Here is an 18304-nt window from a genome sequence, read left to right on the forward strand (position 1 = left end):
GATAGAGCGTCAGCCTGGCATATGGATGTCCTGGGCTCAATTCCTGGTCAGGGCACATAGGAGAAGCAACTATCTGTTTCTCTTCCCTTCCCTTTCCCTCTTCTCTCCTTCCTCTCCTGCAGCCAGAGGCTCAATTGGTTCGAGTGTGACCCCAGGCGCTGAGGATAGCTCAGTTGGTCCAAGTGCATCAGCCTCAGGTGCTAAAAACACCTCAGTACTTGAGCATTGGCCCCAGATGGGGTTGCCAGGTGGATCCCAGTTGGGGCACATGCAGGAATCTGCCTCATTATCTCCCCTCCTCTCACCTTAAAAAAAAAAAAAAAGATTCTGCATGAGCCCAGTCAGAGCGGCATCCCAGAACAACAAGGTTACGGATTCGATTCCCAGTCATGGCACATGTGAGAAGCAATGAATGAATTCATGACTAAGTGGAACAACAAATGAATACTTAGTTTTCCCCCCCCTCTCTTTCTCTTTGAGGGGGAAAAAGAGTCCAGATGAATCAAACCTCATTAGTTAAAACATTTTGAGTTTAAAATGCTGTTGATTAGATGAAACTTCAAGTCTTAAGTTTGGGCTTAAAGCCTAGTTGCAGCATCCTCCAAAAATGTTTCCAGTCTGTAAGTGTGACTAGCATAGCCCATGCATATAACCACCTGGCTACACGGCCTCCAGCTGCACCTCTCCTTACACCCGCTCCCTCATCCAAATAAGAACAGAGAGGAAAGGACTTGAAAACTGGGGCTTCTCTAGAAACAGAAAGGAAAGGGATGGAAGAGGAGAGTCAGTTCCTGTAGGGAGGGGTAAAAGTTTTTAGTCATTTGACAGTTCTATTATATGCCCTTAAGGTAGAATTGTTTTGCCTCTAAACGTTTAGAACAGCAGTGTAACTACAATATGAAACATTTTGGTATTTATTTTGAGTAAACATCTTTGGTTATGATTCTGTTAACTTCAGACTTGAAAGTACTAAAGTTTCTTGAGAATTTTAGTCCATGTTTCTTTCGTTGGTTAATGTTCTACAGGATTTTTGAAGGATTTTAAGCTAGGGAACATTAGTAATATAATAAGCATGATTTAGGCTTCATTCATTGTTTCCTGCTTACAGTAACTAGCACTGAGGCAGACATGACCATTTAAACCGGGGTCCCCAAACTGCAGCCCCCTGAGGCCATTTATCCGGCTCCCACCGCACTTCCGGAAGGGGCACCTCTTTCATTGGTGGTCAGTGAGAGGAGCATAGTTCCCATTGAAATACTGGTCAGTTTGTTGATTTAAATTTACTTGTTCTTTATTTTAAATATTGTATTTGTTCCTGTTTTGTTTTTTTTACTTTAAAATAAGATATGTGCAGTGTACATAGGGATTTGTTCATAATTCTTAGTTTTTTTTATAGTCTGACCCTCCAACGGTCTGAGGGTCAGTGAACTGGCCCCCTGTGTAAAAAGTTTGGGGACCCCTGCTTTAAGCAGTCCCCTCTGCACTACCTGTGACTAACCTGAGGTGCCCCAGTCGGTCCTCTGTCATTATGTTCAGCACATCAGAAAACTGCATCTGAATATCTGACTGCAAGTTCACCCCAAAAGAATATTAATTCACAATTTCTGTTTACATTTTTTTTTTCTTTATCGGGGAGAGGAAGTGAAGTGTTGCTGTCCTTTCGTGTATAAGATTTATAAATTAGGTTAATTTTGATTTTTGCCCTGGCTGGTTGGTTCCGTGGTAGAGCGTTGGCCTGGTGTGTGGATGTCCTGGGTTCGACCCCTGGTTCAGGCACACAGGAGAAGTGCCCATCTGCTTCTCTACCACTCCTCCTCTTGCTTCTCTCTCTCTATCTCTCGCTCTTTCTTGCTCTTTCTCTCCCTCCTCCTCCCCACCTGCAACCATGGCTCAATTGGCAAGATGGCCCCAGGTGCCGAGGATGGCTCCAAGGCCTCCGCCTCAGGGGCTAAAAAAAAAACTGGCTCCGGTTGCAACTGAGCAAGGGCCCCAGATAGGCAGAGCATCGCCCCCTAGTGGGCTTTCCGGCGGGATCCCAGTTGGGGTGCATGCGGGAGTCTGTCTTTGCCTCCCCTCCTCTCACTAAAAAATAAAAAATTAATAAATTTTTTTAACTTTTAAAGGCTAGATTTGGGTCTCTTGGCAACAGGATTTTTTTTCACTTGAGTAAAGAAAACTCACTTTAGTCTGGAAATGACTTATTTACTTATTCGTACACTCCATACATTCAAAATTAACTATTGCATTAGTATATGGCATCAGATTTAGGACATGGCTATTAATTTGTGGATCTATTTTATGAACCTCTTTATAGGAATTTGAACACATTTTTCATTGTGTAATGGTTCCTTATAAAACATATTTGGATACAGCTTAATCATGTCTGCTATATGTTTATTTGCTTGTAACCATGTTTATAAATTTTATTTACAGTATTTTTCTGAGGTTTAAATTAAGTTTTGAAAATGGTATAACAATGCTAAATACATAATTAAACTCTAAGCACTTTTGTTTTGAACTTCTCCGGTTTAATCACTGCTGCATTGGTTGACAAACTACTGTGGCCTTGATCTGCATGTTTTTGATGAGGTTTTATTGGAACACAATTCGCACTCATTAGATTTATATATTTGTTCACTCTGCTCTTCTGTGTGGCAGGTTTTATCCCTATATCCTACAAACATCTAGATCTGAAAGAAGCATGTCTCTCCTGGATGTCACTGAACTAGCCTCTGGGCTTCCCATGAGTTTCTTTTCCTTCTGTAGTTAACTGATTGCTGCATTGAGACTGGTCTTCCTTTTTTCTTTCTTTCCTTTCCCTGCCACAGGACCCTGTGTGTGATAGGGAAGTGATGCTGTCTGAAGGTGACAGGATCTTCTTTCTTCCTTCTGTCCTCTCGCTCCCTGTTTTGGCCTCCTGGTAATTGGGGCAGGGTGGGTATGGGGAATGCTGGTCTAAGTTAAAATGAAATTGTTTTAACTACTTCCCCATTACTTCAAAAGGGGGAAAAGGGAGACAGTTTCCTGGCCTGCAATTAAGAAAATAAAAGTTACCTAGTTTTGGCCACAATTTGTTTTGGGTTCATGGGGTTTTTGAGAAGCAGAAAATTGTAGAGCTGCTCTCCAGGGGAAAAAAAAAAGGATATATTTTGAAATATATATATATCATTACAGAAAACTTCAGGAGAGCTGAAGTTAATCCTTGCTGGGGAGAGAGGGTGGGGAAGTCCTTAGATTGCAGGTTAGGAACCTCTGCCCTAGCCCCTCTGCTAAGAATGGATGGAGTAAGGAAACAGACGTGTCAGTTACTGTGACTGGGCAGTAAAGCTGTTCCTAATCCCCCTTGAGGAATTGTGTTCATCACTGTGGTTATATCTGAGGATTTGTTTCACATTCTTTGGTCAGTTTTTAAACATTTAAGTATAAATGTGTGACTTTAATTTTTTTTTAAGTGAGAGAGGAGGAGGCAGAGAAAGACTCCCTCATGTGCCCCAACCAGAATCCACCAAACAATTCCCCTATGGCAGTGGTCCCCAACCTTTTTTGGGCCACGGACCGGTTTAATGTCAGAACATGTTTTCACGGACCAGCCTTTAGGGTGGGACAGATAAATGCACAACATAAAATTATGCGACCAGAGTAAAAACTGTGGTATTTTAAAATACAATTGTCAAACTTACGAAACAAGCGTCAAGAGTGAGTCTTAGACAGATGTTACAGAGGGAATCTGGTCATTTTTTTTTTTTTCTTTTTCATTTTTTCTGAAGCTGGAAACGGAGAGATAGTCAGACAGACTCCCGCATGCGCCCGACCGGGATCCACCCGGCACGCCCACCATGGGCGAAGCTCTGCCCACCAGGGGGCGATGCTCTGCCCATCCTGGGCGTTGCCATATTGCGACCAGAGCCACTCTAGCGCCTGAGGCAGAGGCCACAGAGCCATCCCCAGCGCCCGGGCCATCTTTGCTCCAATGGAGCCTTGGCTGCGGGAGGGGGAGAGACAGAGAGGAAAGCGCGGCGGAGGGGTGGAGAAGCAAATGGGCGCTTCTCCTGTGTGCCCTGGCCGGGAATCGAACCCGGGTCCTCCGCACGCTAGGCCGACGCTCTACCGCTGAGCCAACATTTTTTAAAAATAAAACATCGGCCCTGGCCGGTTGGCTCAGTGGTAGAGCGTCGGCCTGGCGTGCAGAAGTCCCGGGTTCGATTCCCGGCCAGGGCACACAGGAGAAGCGCCCATCTGCTTCTCCACCCCTCCCCCTCTCCTTCCTCTCTGTCTCTCTCTCCCCCTCCTGCGGCCGAGGCTCCACTGGAGCAAAGATGGCCCGGGTGCTGGGGATGGCTCCTCGGCCTCTGCCCCAGGTGCTAGAGTGGCTCTGGTCGCAACAGAGCAATGCCCCGGAGGAGCAGAGTATCGCCTCCTGGTGGGCAGAGCGTCGCCCCCTGGTGGGCGTGCCGGGTGGATCCCGGTCGGGCGCATGCGGGAGTCTGTCTGACTGTCTCTCCCCATTTCTGGCTTCAGGAAAAAAATACAGAAGAAAAAACAAAACAAACAAACAAACAAAAAAACATCGTTCAGACTTAAATATAAATAAAACAGAAATAATGTAAGTTATTCTTTCTTTGCGGACCGGTACCAAATAGCCCACGGACTAGTACCGGTCTGCGGCCCGGGAGTTGAGGACCACTGCCCTATGGGGCGATGCTTTACCCATCTGGGGCCGCTGCTCCATTGCTTGGCAACCAAGCCATTTTAGCACCTAAGGCAAGGCCATGGTGCCATCCTCAGCACCTGGGGCCAGCTTGCTCGAATGAGCCATGGCTATAGGAGGAGGGAGAGAGAGAGAGGGAGAGATAGAGAGAGAAAGAGAGAGAGAGAGAGAGAGAGAGAGAGAGAGAGGAGAGGGAGGGGTGAAGAAGCAGATGATCACTTCTCCTATGTGCCGTGACCAGGAACTGAACCTGGGGCTTCCCCATGCTGGGCCAATGCTCTACCGCTGAGGGACTAATATTCTAATATGTAATTTTGATGGTAATCACATCTGATGCTAGAACTTCAAATATAGACATTTGAGAAAAATAATTATTTTTAGAAGTTCTCAAAATAAATTACTGGCTTAGGATAGAGCTATCAGATTGTGAAGGAAAAAAATTAAACCCTTGATGTTGAGACCTGTGTCTGCCAGCTCTTGCTTTATGCTTAGCAGTAGAGTTGTGGAGTCTCATTGGTTGGGGTGCTTGCTTCTGGTCTGGTCCTCTTTTTACTTTTGCATGAGCCTTCCACTTGATCGATGTTTCCTAAACTTGATTCTTTGAATACCATCTTCATGATTTGCTTTTCTGCACATTTCCTGACTATTCTTTAAATCAGCTCACTTTTTAACACTTACATTTATGCAGATAATTACTGTGTGAATTATGGGGTTGATGTACTAATTCTGTACTATTGGGTTTGTCCCACCTAAAAATCATCTTGTATCTTTCAAGAGGGCATCAAGTCCAACTTGGGAAACACTCCCCTGTGTGCTGGAATTTTAAAGCTCTGACTGAACCAGAGCGTGTTCTGTAAAAGCTACTTGTACTTGGAGGTATTTAGAGGAAAGGAAGGGGTCACAGGATGGGGGTTGCTACCTGCTGAAATACTCCTTGCTTGGGCAAATTCATATTCTGAATATGGAGGTGTTTGGCTGTGTGCATGGCAGAGCTTGGAATCCTGGCCTTGCAGTCATTGGTCTGTTTTCTTTTGTTTTTTTAATCTGGAGACACACAAACTCAGTATGTGTGTATCTCCAAATATTATAAATGTTATTTTCTTTTGCAGGTTTGATCTTGCTCTTCTACCTGGTCTTTTATGGGTTCCTGGCTGCCCTGTTCTCATTCACAATGTGGGCCATGCTTCAGACGCTGAATGATGAGGTTCCAAAGTATCGTGACCAGATTTCCAGTCCAGGTAATTAACCTGCAGTTGTCGTGGCTTCTATATCTTTACCGTAAATATTTTGCATAGTAGATAAAAGATAGTTAAATCTTGGGGTTAGGTAATGTAAGTTTTGATTTTTATTTGTTGTTTAATATTTATACAATGATATATAAAGACCTTTAATATTTATATACTGATACAAAGACCTGGGCTGATAAATCTTGCATCCTTTGCCAGGAGCAAGCAGAAATGAATATTGAGAACTATAGTGAAGCCAAATTTGACCAATATAGGTATGAATGGATTTTATGAATATGTGTAGCGGTTTTACTTTATCCTGATATTACATATTTCAACTCTAGCTCAGTTAGACCCTTTGTCTTTTTTTTTTAACTTTTTAATTTTTATTTATTCATCTTAGTAGAGAGAGAGAGAGAGAGAGAGAGAAAGGGGGGAGGAGCAGAAGCATCAACTCCCATATGTGCCTTGACTAGACAAGTGCAGGGTTTTGAACTGGCGACCTCAGGTTCCAGGTCGATGCTTTATCTACTGCGCTACCACAGGTCAGGCCTAGAATCTTGGTCTTATGAAATACATGCATCATGGTTTTAACTGTTTACTATGGAAGTGATAAGAAATAGTAAATAATACATCAACAGAAAGTAAAATGAATGTACTCTTAATGTGGTTAATTCTGCTTTATTTACTTACTTATTTTATTCAGTAAGAGGAGGGGAGGCAGAGACAGACTCCTGCATGCTTCCCAACCAGGATCCACCTGGGAAGCCCACTAAGGGGCAATGCTCTGCCCATCTGGGATGTTGCTCAGTTGCTCAGCATCTGAGCTCTTCTTAGTGCCTGAGACTGAGGCCATGGAGCCATCCCCAGCACCTGAGGGCGGCTCTCTCCAATTGAGCCATTGCTGCAGGAGGGGAAGAGAGAGAGAGAGAGAGAAAGAGAAGCGAGAGGGGGAGGGGTAGAGAAGCAGATGGGCACTGCTTCTTTGTGCCCTGACCAGTAATTGAACCCGGACATCGATATACCGGGCCGATGCTCTACCACTGACCCGACCAGTCAGGGCCTTTATTTATAATTTTAAGGGGAAAGGAAATCTCCAGGATACTGGAAAACATACTTTAGTACAGAAAAAAATCTTAACTGAAACATTTAAATCACATTGTCTTCCTCCTTGTTTTATTTTATTTATTTATTTTTTAGTAGTCTTTGAATGCCAGCTCTGCCTTCGTAGTTGGACATGGCTCTTGTCTTCAAAGTGCTGGCAGTTTTTACAGAAGTGAGATAATAACGTCCCAGAGCCCACTGTGTGTTCCCCATATGTGAACAAATTCTAGAAACAGTAGAGATGGAGGAGTGGGATGTGGGTAGAGGGCCAGCAAGGGAAGGTGGGGACCTAGCAGGAGGGTTGTCTCTGTAGCTGTGGTTCTCACCCAGCGGTGATTGGGCAATGTCTAGAGACATTTTTGGTTGTCACACTAGAACCCTGGTCGGCAAACTGCAGCTCACAAGCCACATGTGGCTCTTTGGCCCCTTGAGTGTGGCTCTTCCACAAAATGCCACGTGCAGGCACTACCTCTATAAGGAATGTACCTACCTATATAGTTTAAGTGTAAAAAATTTGGCTTTCAAAAGAAATTTCTATAGTTGTACTGTTGACATTTGGCTCTGTTGACTAATGAGTTTGCTGACCACTGGTCTAGAACAATGCTACTGTGAGTAGAGGCCCAGCATGTTGCTAAATAAACATCCTATAGGGCACAGGACAACCGGCTGCAACAAAGAGGATCACCCAGTTCAAAATGTCAACAGTGCCCTGGCCGGTTGGCTCAGCGGTAGAGCGTCGGCCTAGCGTGCGAAGGACCCGGGTTCGATTCCCGGCCAGGGCACACAGGAGAAGCGCCCATTTGCTTCTCCACCCCTCCGCCGCGCTTTCCTCTCTGTCTCTCTCTTCCCCTCCCGCAGCCAAGGCTCCATTGGAGCAAAGATGTCCCGGGCGCTGGGGATGGCTCTGTGGCCTCTGCCTCAGGCGCTAGAGTGGCTCTGGTCGCAACATGGCGATGCCCAGGATGGGCAGAGCATCGCCCCCTGGTGGGCAGAGCGTCGCCCCATGGTGGGCATGCCGGGTGGATCCCGGTCGGGCGCATGCGGGAGTCTGTCTGACTGTCTCTCCCTGTTTCCAGCTTCAGAAAAATGAAAAAGAAAAAAAAAAAAAAATGTCAACAGTGGCAAGACCAGAACCCTGATCTAGGTCTTTGCTCAAAAGCCAAACTGAACCAATTTCCCCAACCATTTTTTCTTAGGACAATTTAATGGCTTTTCTTTTGTTTGCATATACTATTTGTTTAAACATCGTGAATAATTCTTAACCCTTTCAGTTTATTTGACCAAGTATCATACTAGCTCCAAGGTAATTTTCCCTCATCTCTCATTGTAGCTGTTTTCTTTCTTTTTGGACTAATTCTAAGATAATAATTATTTTTGCTACTAAAGTTATGTGAGCTAATTACCATTGAACACAATCTGATCTTTTTTTTTTTTTTTTTTTGATCCAGAGAAGAGAGTGAGAGAGAAGGACAGATAGATAGGGACAAACAGGAAGGGAGAGAGATGAGAAGCATCAGTCTTTGTTCCAGCATCTTAATTTTTCATTGATTGCTTTCTCATATATGTGCCTTGACTGGGGGGCTATAGCAGAGCAAGTGACCCCTTGCTCAAGCCAGCGACCTTTGGGCTCATGCTCCTGACCGTGGGTCATGTCTATGGTCCCACGCTCAAGCTAGCAACCCCGCGCTCAAGCTGGTGAGCCCATGCTCAAACCGAATGAACCTGCACTCAAGCTGGTGACCTTGGGGTTTTGAACCTGGTCCTCCACATCCCAGTCCAACACTCTATCCACTGCGCCTCTGCCTGGTAAAGCTCTTTTTTTTTTCTTAAGTGAGAAGTGGGAGACAGAGACTCCTGCATGCACCCTGATCAGGATCCACCTGGCAAGCCGCCTGTGGGGCAGTGCTCCACCCATCTTGGGTTGTTGCTCAGCAACCAAGCTATTTTAGCACCTGAGTTGAAGCCATGGAGCAATCCTCAGCGCCTGGGGCCAACTTGCTTCAACCAAGCCATGGCTGTGGGAGAAGAGAGACAGATAGATAGAGGAGGGATAGAGGGAGGGGTGGAGAAATGATGAGCACTTCTCTTGTGTGCCCTGACCTGGAATTGAACCCAGGACATCCACATGCTGGGCTGATACTCTACACTGAGCCAACTGGCCAGGGCCTGATCTCTTTCAAAAATATTAAGCTTTGTTTATAATTGCACAAATAATATAAGCAGTAAAAAAAAAAAAAAAAAAGGACATAGTTTTATACTGAATTCCTTAAAATTATTTATCAAGTGTATTGTAATACTTAATATATCATTAGTTTAAATAAATAAATGTATGTGCACATACAATAAGTACATATAATATTACTGAGTATATTTATACATTAGTTTGTTAAACATGATTTTCTCTTCATAAAGAGATTATGAGCTATTTTTATATTTTTATTTTTATTCTACTTGTATTTTCAAAATTTTTAAAATGACCATCATTCAATGTATTTCTATCAGTAAAATAAATACTAGTTTTATACATATTTATATGTGTGTATGTATGTATATGTGTGTGTGTGTCTACAAGACACACACACACATATACATATATACACACATATCTATACATACACACTTATCTATACCCCTATAGGCACACACGTAGTCATACTCCAGTGATTTAAATTGGAAAGAGATAAGAGTTATTGTAGTCTTCACATTCTGTTGGTGTTCTTGGTTTGGGGAAAGCTGAGATCTTTATTTGGAATCTACTGTGTCAAAATGCAACTGTGCTGCACTCCCCTGCTGTGGACTTTTTACTTAAGAATTTTAAATGCGCTGTTAAATAGCAGGAACCAGGGCTCCAGAGCATTCATTGCGAGGCTATTTCAGAAGTACCTGGTGTCAGAAATTCAGTTTTAGACATTCTTTGTAAGTTTTTGTAAATTGAATTATTTAAAAAATTATCTTAGAAATTAGTCTACCCTAGCTGGAGAGCTCAGTTGGTTAGAGCATCCTCCCAATATGACAGATCTCTCTCCCTCCTCTCTCTCCCCCTCCCCCTCCCCCTTCACTCCATCCCTTCTCTCTCTTCAATCAGTAACATTTTTAAAAGCAATTAGTCATTTAAAATAAGGCAATTTTAAAAATAATATAGATATCTTCATATTTTTCCTTAAAATTAATTTAGAAATCTACATATTTTAGGTTTTTCTTAAAAGTTAAGTGTCTAGTTTTATGCAAACAACTTGACCCTGTTAATTTCTGGCTTACAGTATGTCTTCTTCCTGTAAAACCTTAAGAAAAGCAAATTATCTGACATACAGGTCATCCCTTCATATATTGGATTGTCAGAAGTTTTATTTCTACTGTCGACCTAAGAAACATCTAGACCTATAGAGAATTTTTTTTTTCTTTTTCTAAGTTAGAGGTGACAGAGACAGACTTTTGCATGCACCCTGACTGGGATTCACCCAGCAAACCCCATCTGAGGACGATGTTCTGCCTATCTGAGCCATGCTAACAACTAAGCTATCTTTAGTGCCTGAGGTGGAGGCTATATGGAGCTATCCTCAGTTCCTGGGGCTGATGCACTCTAATCAATAGAGCCATGGCTGTGGGAGGAAGGGAGAGAGAGAGAAGGGAGATAGGAAGGGGTGGAGAAGCAGATGGTCACTTATCCTCTGTGCCCTGATCAGTAATCAAACCCAGGACATCCACGTGCCAGGCTATGCTTTACCACTGAGCCAACCTGCCAGGGCGAGAATTTTGATAAGTTTATCTGAGCCAAACTGATGACATTTCCAGGCAGCAAGATCTCACATGCTCCTCGGAATGACAGTTTGCAATTTAAGGAGGGAGTAAAGATTACAGGAAAGGAAAGACAAAGCAAGGCTCTGGGAATTGGACTATAGGATAGTTAACAAAATTACTAACAAAATCATTTGCTCTCTTGAGGGTGGTTACCCCTCTGGAGGGGTCTGAAAAAGAGGCATTTGAAAAGTGTGTTAATTAGATGCACAGAAACAATGGACAGGGCTTGCTTAAGGCAAAGATAACCTTCTACTAGGGAAGTTGTGGGCCTGAGACCTGCCCAGGTAGGAGTTTATCATCAGATCACTCTGTGAGGTTCCTTTTGGTTAGATTTATTGGTGCGCTTTTCTGTCCGCACTACATTAATTTTATAAAAAATCAGAAGTTATTATTGATTTTTTAAAAGATTTTATTTATTGATTATAGAGAGAAAAAGAAAATGGGGGAGCAGGAAGCATCAACTCGTAGTAGTTGCTTTTCACATGTGCCTTGACCAGGCAAACCCAGGATTTCAAACTGGCAACCTCAGCATTCCAGGTTGAGGCTTTATCCACTGCACCACCACAGGTCAGGCAAAGTTATTAATTGATTTTATAGGAATTTTTCTGTGAATGGAATGGTAAGAAAAGGCATATGGGATCATCCAAATTCAAGTGATCTGTGTTGTTATAGTAGAATAGGAAGTTTGAACACAGGCTCATTTGTCCCTTGTGTAGAGTAAGATTTGCTCTGCCATTTAGGAACTTATTTCATCATACCTGGTTAGCAGTAAATCTAGTTTAACCAGAGTCATGCAGTTCAGCACAGGTGAGTATTTAGGGTTTAAAAGAAACTGGATCTGGTTTAAAAAGAAATAGATATCTACCGGCAGCAATTTTAATGAAAACTAAAACATTTGTTCTTTTTGTATTTTTTCAGATTCAATGCAAGGCATACATATATCATCTCTAATGACTTTGCTATAAGGGATGTTTAGAGCCTAGTGAAAATTTTAGGATTTTTTTTTAGGCACTAGATCTGATGCTGCTGTTTCTTTTCTTTTCTTTTTCTTTTCCAAAAACTTAGACTAGATTTTTAAAAGATTTTATTTATTGACTTTATAGAGAGGAGAGAAAGGCACTGAGAGGGAGGAGTGGGGAACATCAGCTCGTGGCTTCTCTGTGCCTTGACCAGGCAGGCCGGGGTTTTGAACCACAACATCAGCATTTCAGGTCGATGCTCTATCCACTGCACCACCACAGGTCAGGCAAGATATAATGCTTTTTAACGAGAAAAGCTTACATTAAATAAAATTGGAAGTCTGATTATGTTTCTTAGAAATAAATATGCTTGTATTTTCTGTTAATAAACTCATGCAACATATTCTATGTATGTGGGTGTTGACTCCCAATATGAGATTGTTGGTGGTTATACTCCAAATTTAGAATGAGAAAAACTCATTTTACAAAACAATGCTTATTATTGAAGGAAGACTATAATTAACCATAAAGTTAAAATTGTACAGACCTCTTTCACTGAATACGGTAAGCTTTCTTTATGAATGTTTCCATACATCTGTAATTTGAATGGTGAAAGTGCTTAGATTTGATTTGCTACAATTTTTCTCCATATATTAATGGAAAATTGTCAAAACCTAAAAATATTTGATAGGAAAATGAATATAGAAAATACAAAGTAAAACTTGCATCTTTTAAGGAATAGAGCATATGTAATTAACTGTAGCCAATCAGATTTAGGGAGCTTTCTAATTGGCCTGAGGTGATATTGAGGGTTTGGGGTTGTCTTTTCATTATAGATGTTGACCTTCATAGTCAGAAGTGGGAAGTTCTTTTTTTTTTTTTTTTTTTTTTTACAGGGACAGAGAGAGAGTCAGAGAGAAGGATAGATAGGGACAGACAGACAGGAATGGAGAAAAATGAGAAGCATCAATCATCAGTTTTTCGTTGTGACACTTTAGTTGTTCATTGATTGCTTTCTCATATGTGCCTTGACCGCAGGCCTTCAGCAGACCAAGTAGCCCCTTGCTCTAGCCAGCGACCTTGAGTCCAAGCTGGTGAGCTTTGCTCAAACCAGATGAGCCCGCGCTCAAGCTGGCAGCCTCGGGGTCTCAAACCTGGGTCCTCCGCATCCCAGTCCAATGCTCTAACCCACTGCGCCACCGCCTGGTCAAGCAGAAGTGGGAAGTTCTTTATAATTTCAACCTACCTCTGAACAAAAATTCCATGTAATTTTCTAAGATCTGCATTCTGAGATCTCCATTCTAGAAGTAACAGGACTTTTTTATTAAGTGAGAGGCAGGGAGGCAGAGACAGACTCCCACATGCTCACCAACCGGGATGATCCACCTGACAGGGCCACTAGGGGGCGATGCTCTGCCCATCTGGGGCCATCCAGTGCCCCGATGGAACCATCCTCAGTGCCCCAGGCCAGCTTGCTGAAACTATTTGAGCCATGGCTGTGAGAGAGGAAGGGTAAGGTGGAAAAGCAGATGGTCACTTCTCCTGTATGCCCTGACCGGAATCAAAGCCAAGACTTCCACACACTGGGCCAGCGCCTACCACTGAGCCAGCTGGCCAGGGACAGGACGATACTACAGTAATTTCCCCTTTTCTCTTTTACTTCTTTATAGGACTTATGGTTTATCCAAAACCAGTGTCGGCATTGGAATACTCATTCAGTATGTCTAATCGAGAGTCCTATCAATGGTACATTGACGAACTTAAGAAGTTTCTAAAGCGTAAGTATGTTTTTTAGAGTATAAGGTAAAGGATTTTAGTCATTATGGAAAACAGTGATTACACTGGGAACATCATTCTTTTATTTTTAAATCAAATAATTTATTTTACCTTTTTTCCTGTAAAACAGTCAACTAAGAGGTCTTGCAAATAGATTTTATGATAATTCTAATATTCTAATTTATGGAGAGATGTAGGGATCTAAAGCTATCGGGAAATTGCTTTGATTTTTTTTTTTTTTTTTGACAGAGTCAGAGGGACAGATAGGGATAGACAGGAAGGGAGAGAGATGAGAAGCATCAATTCTTCGTTGCGGCTCCTTAGTTGTTCACTGATTACTTTCTCATATGTGTCTTGACTGGGGGGCTACAGCAGAGCAAGTGATCCCTTGAGACGTTGGGCTTCAAGCCAGCAACCTTTAGGCTCAAGCTAGCGACCATGTGGGATCACAGACCATGTGAAAGTATATACCATGTCTATGATCCCACACTCAAGCCAGTGACCCAGTGCTCAAACTGGTGAGCCCGCACTCAAGCTGGATGAGCCCGTGCTCAAGCCAGCGACCTCAGGGTTTCGAACCTGGGTCCTCCTCTGCATCCTAGTCCGATGCTCTATCAACTACTCCATCGCCTGGTCAGGCTGATTATTTATTTTATTTTTTTATTTATTTAGTGTTTTTCTGAAGTTGGAAACGGGCGGGCAGGCAGTCAGACAGACTCCCACATGCGCCTGACTGGGATCCACCCGGCATGCCCACCAGGGGGCGTTGCCCTGTTGCAACCAGGGCCATTCTAGCACCTGAGGCAGAGGCCATGGAGCCATCCTCAGCACCCGGGCCAACTTTGCTCCAATGGAGCCTTGACTGTGGGAGGGGAAGAGAGAGACAGAGAAGAAGGAGAGGGGGAGGGGTGGAGAAGCAGATGGGCGCTTCTCCTGTGTGCCCTGGCCGGGAATTGAACCCGGGACTCCTGTACACCAGGCCCTTGCTCTACCACTTGAGCCAACCAGCCAGGGCCTATTTATTTATTTATTTTTAATCCTTTAAGACTGTGATGGCGAACCTTTTTATAAAAACCGCCCACTTTTGCACAGGCTGGCCATTTGGTTGCTCTGCTACCACCTACCATGAAAGCTGGAATGCCCACTAGTGGGCGTGAGGGACCAGGTTGACCAGCACTGCAAAAGTGGGCAGTTTTTATAAAAAGGTTCACCATCACGGCTTTAAGAAGTACATGAGTAAGTTCATTGAGATATAACATTTATATCTGCATTAAAATAGAAAGTATTTGAGTAATAGGGTAAAACTATATAAAATAATGCTACTGGCCCTGGCCGGTTGGCTCAGCGGTAGAGCGTCAGCCTGGCGTGCGGGGGACCCGGGTTCGATTCCGGGCCAGGGCACATAGGAGAAGCGCCCATTTGCTTCTCCACTCCCTCCCCTCCTTCCTCTCTGTCTCTCTCTTCCCCTCCCGCAGCCGCAGCCGAGGCTCCATTGGAGCAAAGATGGCCCGGGCGCTGGGGATGGCTCCTTGGCCTCTGCCCCAGGTGCTAGAGTGGCTCTGGTCGCGGCAGAGCGACGCCCCGGAGGGGCAGAGCATTGCCCCTGGTGGGCGTGCAAGGTGGATCCCGGTCGGGCGCATGCGGGAGTCTGTCTGGCTGTCTCTCCCCGTTTCCAGCTTCAGAAAAATACAAAAAAAAAATAATAATGCCACCAAGAACTTGGATCTTTTGCATCCAGTGTTATGCTTGTATGGGGACTAAGAATGTTGTTCAGCATTTAAAAATAATCTGTATATCAATTTTGAGGGTTTTTTATAGTTACCATTTGTAAAGCTTTCTAACAGCCACCCTGGCCCAGTTTTTTCTCACATTTTGCTTGGCCTCGCTGCATGATGTTAGCATTCACATGAATAATCAGATGTGTTGGCTTCTTAGCTCTTGGTTGTCTCACCCCTTCCTCAGGTCCTCACACCTGCAGCCATTCCTTAGAGCGCGGGACCCACTGCCAAAGTCACTGATGGGGCTTCCTGTCCTGCCCTTCTGTCCTTGTTTGCTTGTTTACGTCCCTCACTGGTCTCCTGCCTCTGGGGGACTGTCAGCTCCCTGGCCCTTGAATCCCGACCCCTTGTCCCCAGTTTCCTTTCTTAGCAAGCTTAATTCTGCAGTATTTGATTTCTTTTTTACTCTTACCAGTACTCTAAAATTCCTTGTCTCCAAATCTATTTGTCATAAATTGCAAATGGATGAAGCCATAAAATTTCTGGACAAAGCTCTTCCTTTGAGCCTTCAACAGGACCATTTAGCATTAGACTACTTGATCACGTCCCTGGACCGGCTCTGCTGCCTGGCAAGGCTGTGGGATTTCTCTGGATAATTGTTTACCTCCCCTCAAACCTCTACTTCCTTACCTTTTCCCTTAGAACTCACTTTCTCCATAGCTAGTCATGTGCTGCATAACGATGGTTTGGTCAATGACTGCATTTACCACGTGGTCCCGTAAGATTTTAATAAAGCTGGAAAATTCACATTACCTAGTGACAGTGGCCATCATAAGGCTGTAGTGCAATGCATTCACAAATACCATTATTACAGTTGCCAGCAGTTTCATCATAGCAACATGCTGTACAAGATCGTAGCCTAGGAGCTGTAGGGAAACAATTTGTCACCCCAAAATATCTCTGGCATAAGGATTATGTTAGGCTGGTTAATTTTAAGAAATAACAGACATGGGAGAAGCTCTGAAAACCAACTAGAAGTCACTCTTTATAAAAGACCTTTACATTTATAAGGACCGAATCCATTTGTAAGGGGGTTGACCTCCTCTCTGGAAACTCTTATCAATGCAGAAGACAGAGATGCAAACCTGCGTAACCACCTGACCCTTGTTTATGGCTTCTCCAGGCACCTCCCATAGCTGACCCCTCCCCAGCATCAGCTTCCGTCTTCAGCTGAAGCTGCTATTTAAGGTGGAAGCTTCAGCCATCTTGGCTAATTACTCCGTTTCCCTGGGTTTCTCCCATGTGCCCAAGAGGTATTCATGTTATTAAACTTTGTTTTTCTCCTGTTAATCTGTCTTTTATTATAGGGATGTCACAGCCAAGAACCCAGGACAGGAAAAATGATTTTTCCTCTCCTGCAGAGCAGTAGGCTGTACCATCTGGCCTAGGTGTGCAGTAGGCTGTACCACCCAGGTTTGTGTAAGCGCACTCTGTGATGTTTGCACAATAACAAACTCACTTAAGGACACATTTCTCAGAACGTACCTTCATCATTAAGTGGCACATTACTATAACCTGCATTTCTGCTTTAAGAGAAAATTGAGACTCAGATGGTATCTCCCCATTACTAGTAAAACAAACCGACAAGCCATTTTATCCTGCTCCAATGAAGGGAGCTGCCCTTCCTGTCATCTCAGGTCACCTGTACCACCTGTCAGGCTTTGGGTCTCGTCCCCTCTTACTATCTGAGAAACATACTATTTACTATTTCTTCTTACGTATTTTTAGTCTCTTTATTGGATCTTTCCTATCAGCATGCAGAAGTCTTCAGTTCTCTCCTATTTTAAATTACAGTCCTCTTGTTCCCACACCTTTTGTCTTCCTAGGTCTCTTTCCCTTCATAGTTAAACATGTACTTATTTTTGTGAGAGTATGATCCATGGTTTAAAAATCAAATAGTGCCTGACCTGTGGTGGCGTAGTGGATCAAGCCTCGACCTGGAACACTGAAGTCGCAGGTTCAAAACCCTGGGCTTGCCCAGCCAAGGCACATGTGGGAGTTGGTGCTTCCTGCTCCTCCCCCCTTCTCTCTATCACTCTGTCTCTCTTCTCTAAAATGAATAATTTAAAAAAAATCAAATAGTAAAGAATGGTCTGGCCTGATCAGGCAGTGGCGCAGTGGATAGAGCATTAAACTGGGATGCAGAGGACCCAGGTTTGAGACCCCGAGGTCGCCAGCTTGAGCGCGGGCTTATCTGGTTTGAGCACAGCTCACCAGCATGGACCCAAGGTCGCTGGCTTGAGCAAGGGGTTACTCGGTCTGCTAAAGGCCCGCGGTCAAGGCACATATGAGAAAGCAATCAATGAACAACTAAGGTATCGCAATGAAAAACTGATGATTGATGCTTCTCATCTCTCTCTGCTCCTGTCTGTCCCTATCTATCCCTCTCTCTCTGACTCTCTCTCTATCTCTGTAAATAAAAAAAAGAATCATCTGTAATGAAATCAGTAGTTACCTGACCTACTCCTTTCTAGCTTCAGTCCTGTCTAGTCAGCAAATAGTTTCTTTGAGTGCCTTCTCTGTGAAGCGCTCCTTTAGGTCCCATCAATACACAAAAGACTAAAAGGTAACGGGCTTCTGCAACATTTATAGCTGAAGCTGGAAGGATTGCTGTGGCCAGCTGGTCTTGGTGATTGCCAGTAGACAGAATTGTCTGTGTGAGCTGATCCCCTCTACTATAGGAGAGGTGCAGCACACACGTTTTGGATGAAGCATTTAATCCAAGCATTGCCAAAAGGATCTTGTTTTACTTATGAACAAGTAGAACAGTCAACTGAAGTCCTTGACTTAAGTAAGGACTTTGAAAAAAAATAAACAGAAAAAACATTTCTTTGTGGCATTTATGCTGTGTGGTGTATTCGGTGGTAAGTGTCGTGGAGGAAAGTAAGGCAGTGAAGGGAGATGGGGAGTTGGGAAGGGTTGCAGTTTTAAAGGGTGGGCTGGAAAGGACTCCTA

General features: G+C 43.7%; 1 protein-coding gene across 1 annotated transcript in view; it reads left to right on the top strand.

The window, feature by feature from the left end:
* Positions 1-18304, top strand: part of ATP1B3 (ATPase Na+/K+ transporting subunit beta 3) — a 53125-nt gene that overhangs the window by 22124 nt on the left and 12697 nt on the right. Inside the window, exons 2-3 of the mRNA XM_066350501.1 lie at positions 5818-5946; positions 13466-13573. Of these exons, the coding sequence (XP_066206598.1) occupies positions 5818-5946; positions 13466-13573 (237 nt within the window). The remainder of the gene's footprint in view (positions 1-5817; positions 5947-13465; positions 13574-18304) is intronic.

This window comes from Saccopteryx leptura, chromosome 10 (genome assembly GCF_036850995.1).
Source record: "Saccopteryx leptura isolate mSacLep1 chromosome 10, mSacLep1_pri_phased_curated, whole genome shotgun sequence".
NCBI lineage: Eukaryota > Metazoa > Chordata > Mammalia > Chiroptera > Emballonuridae > Saccopteryx > Saccopteryx leptura.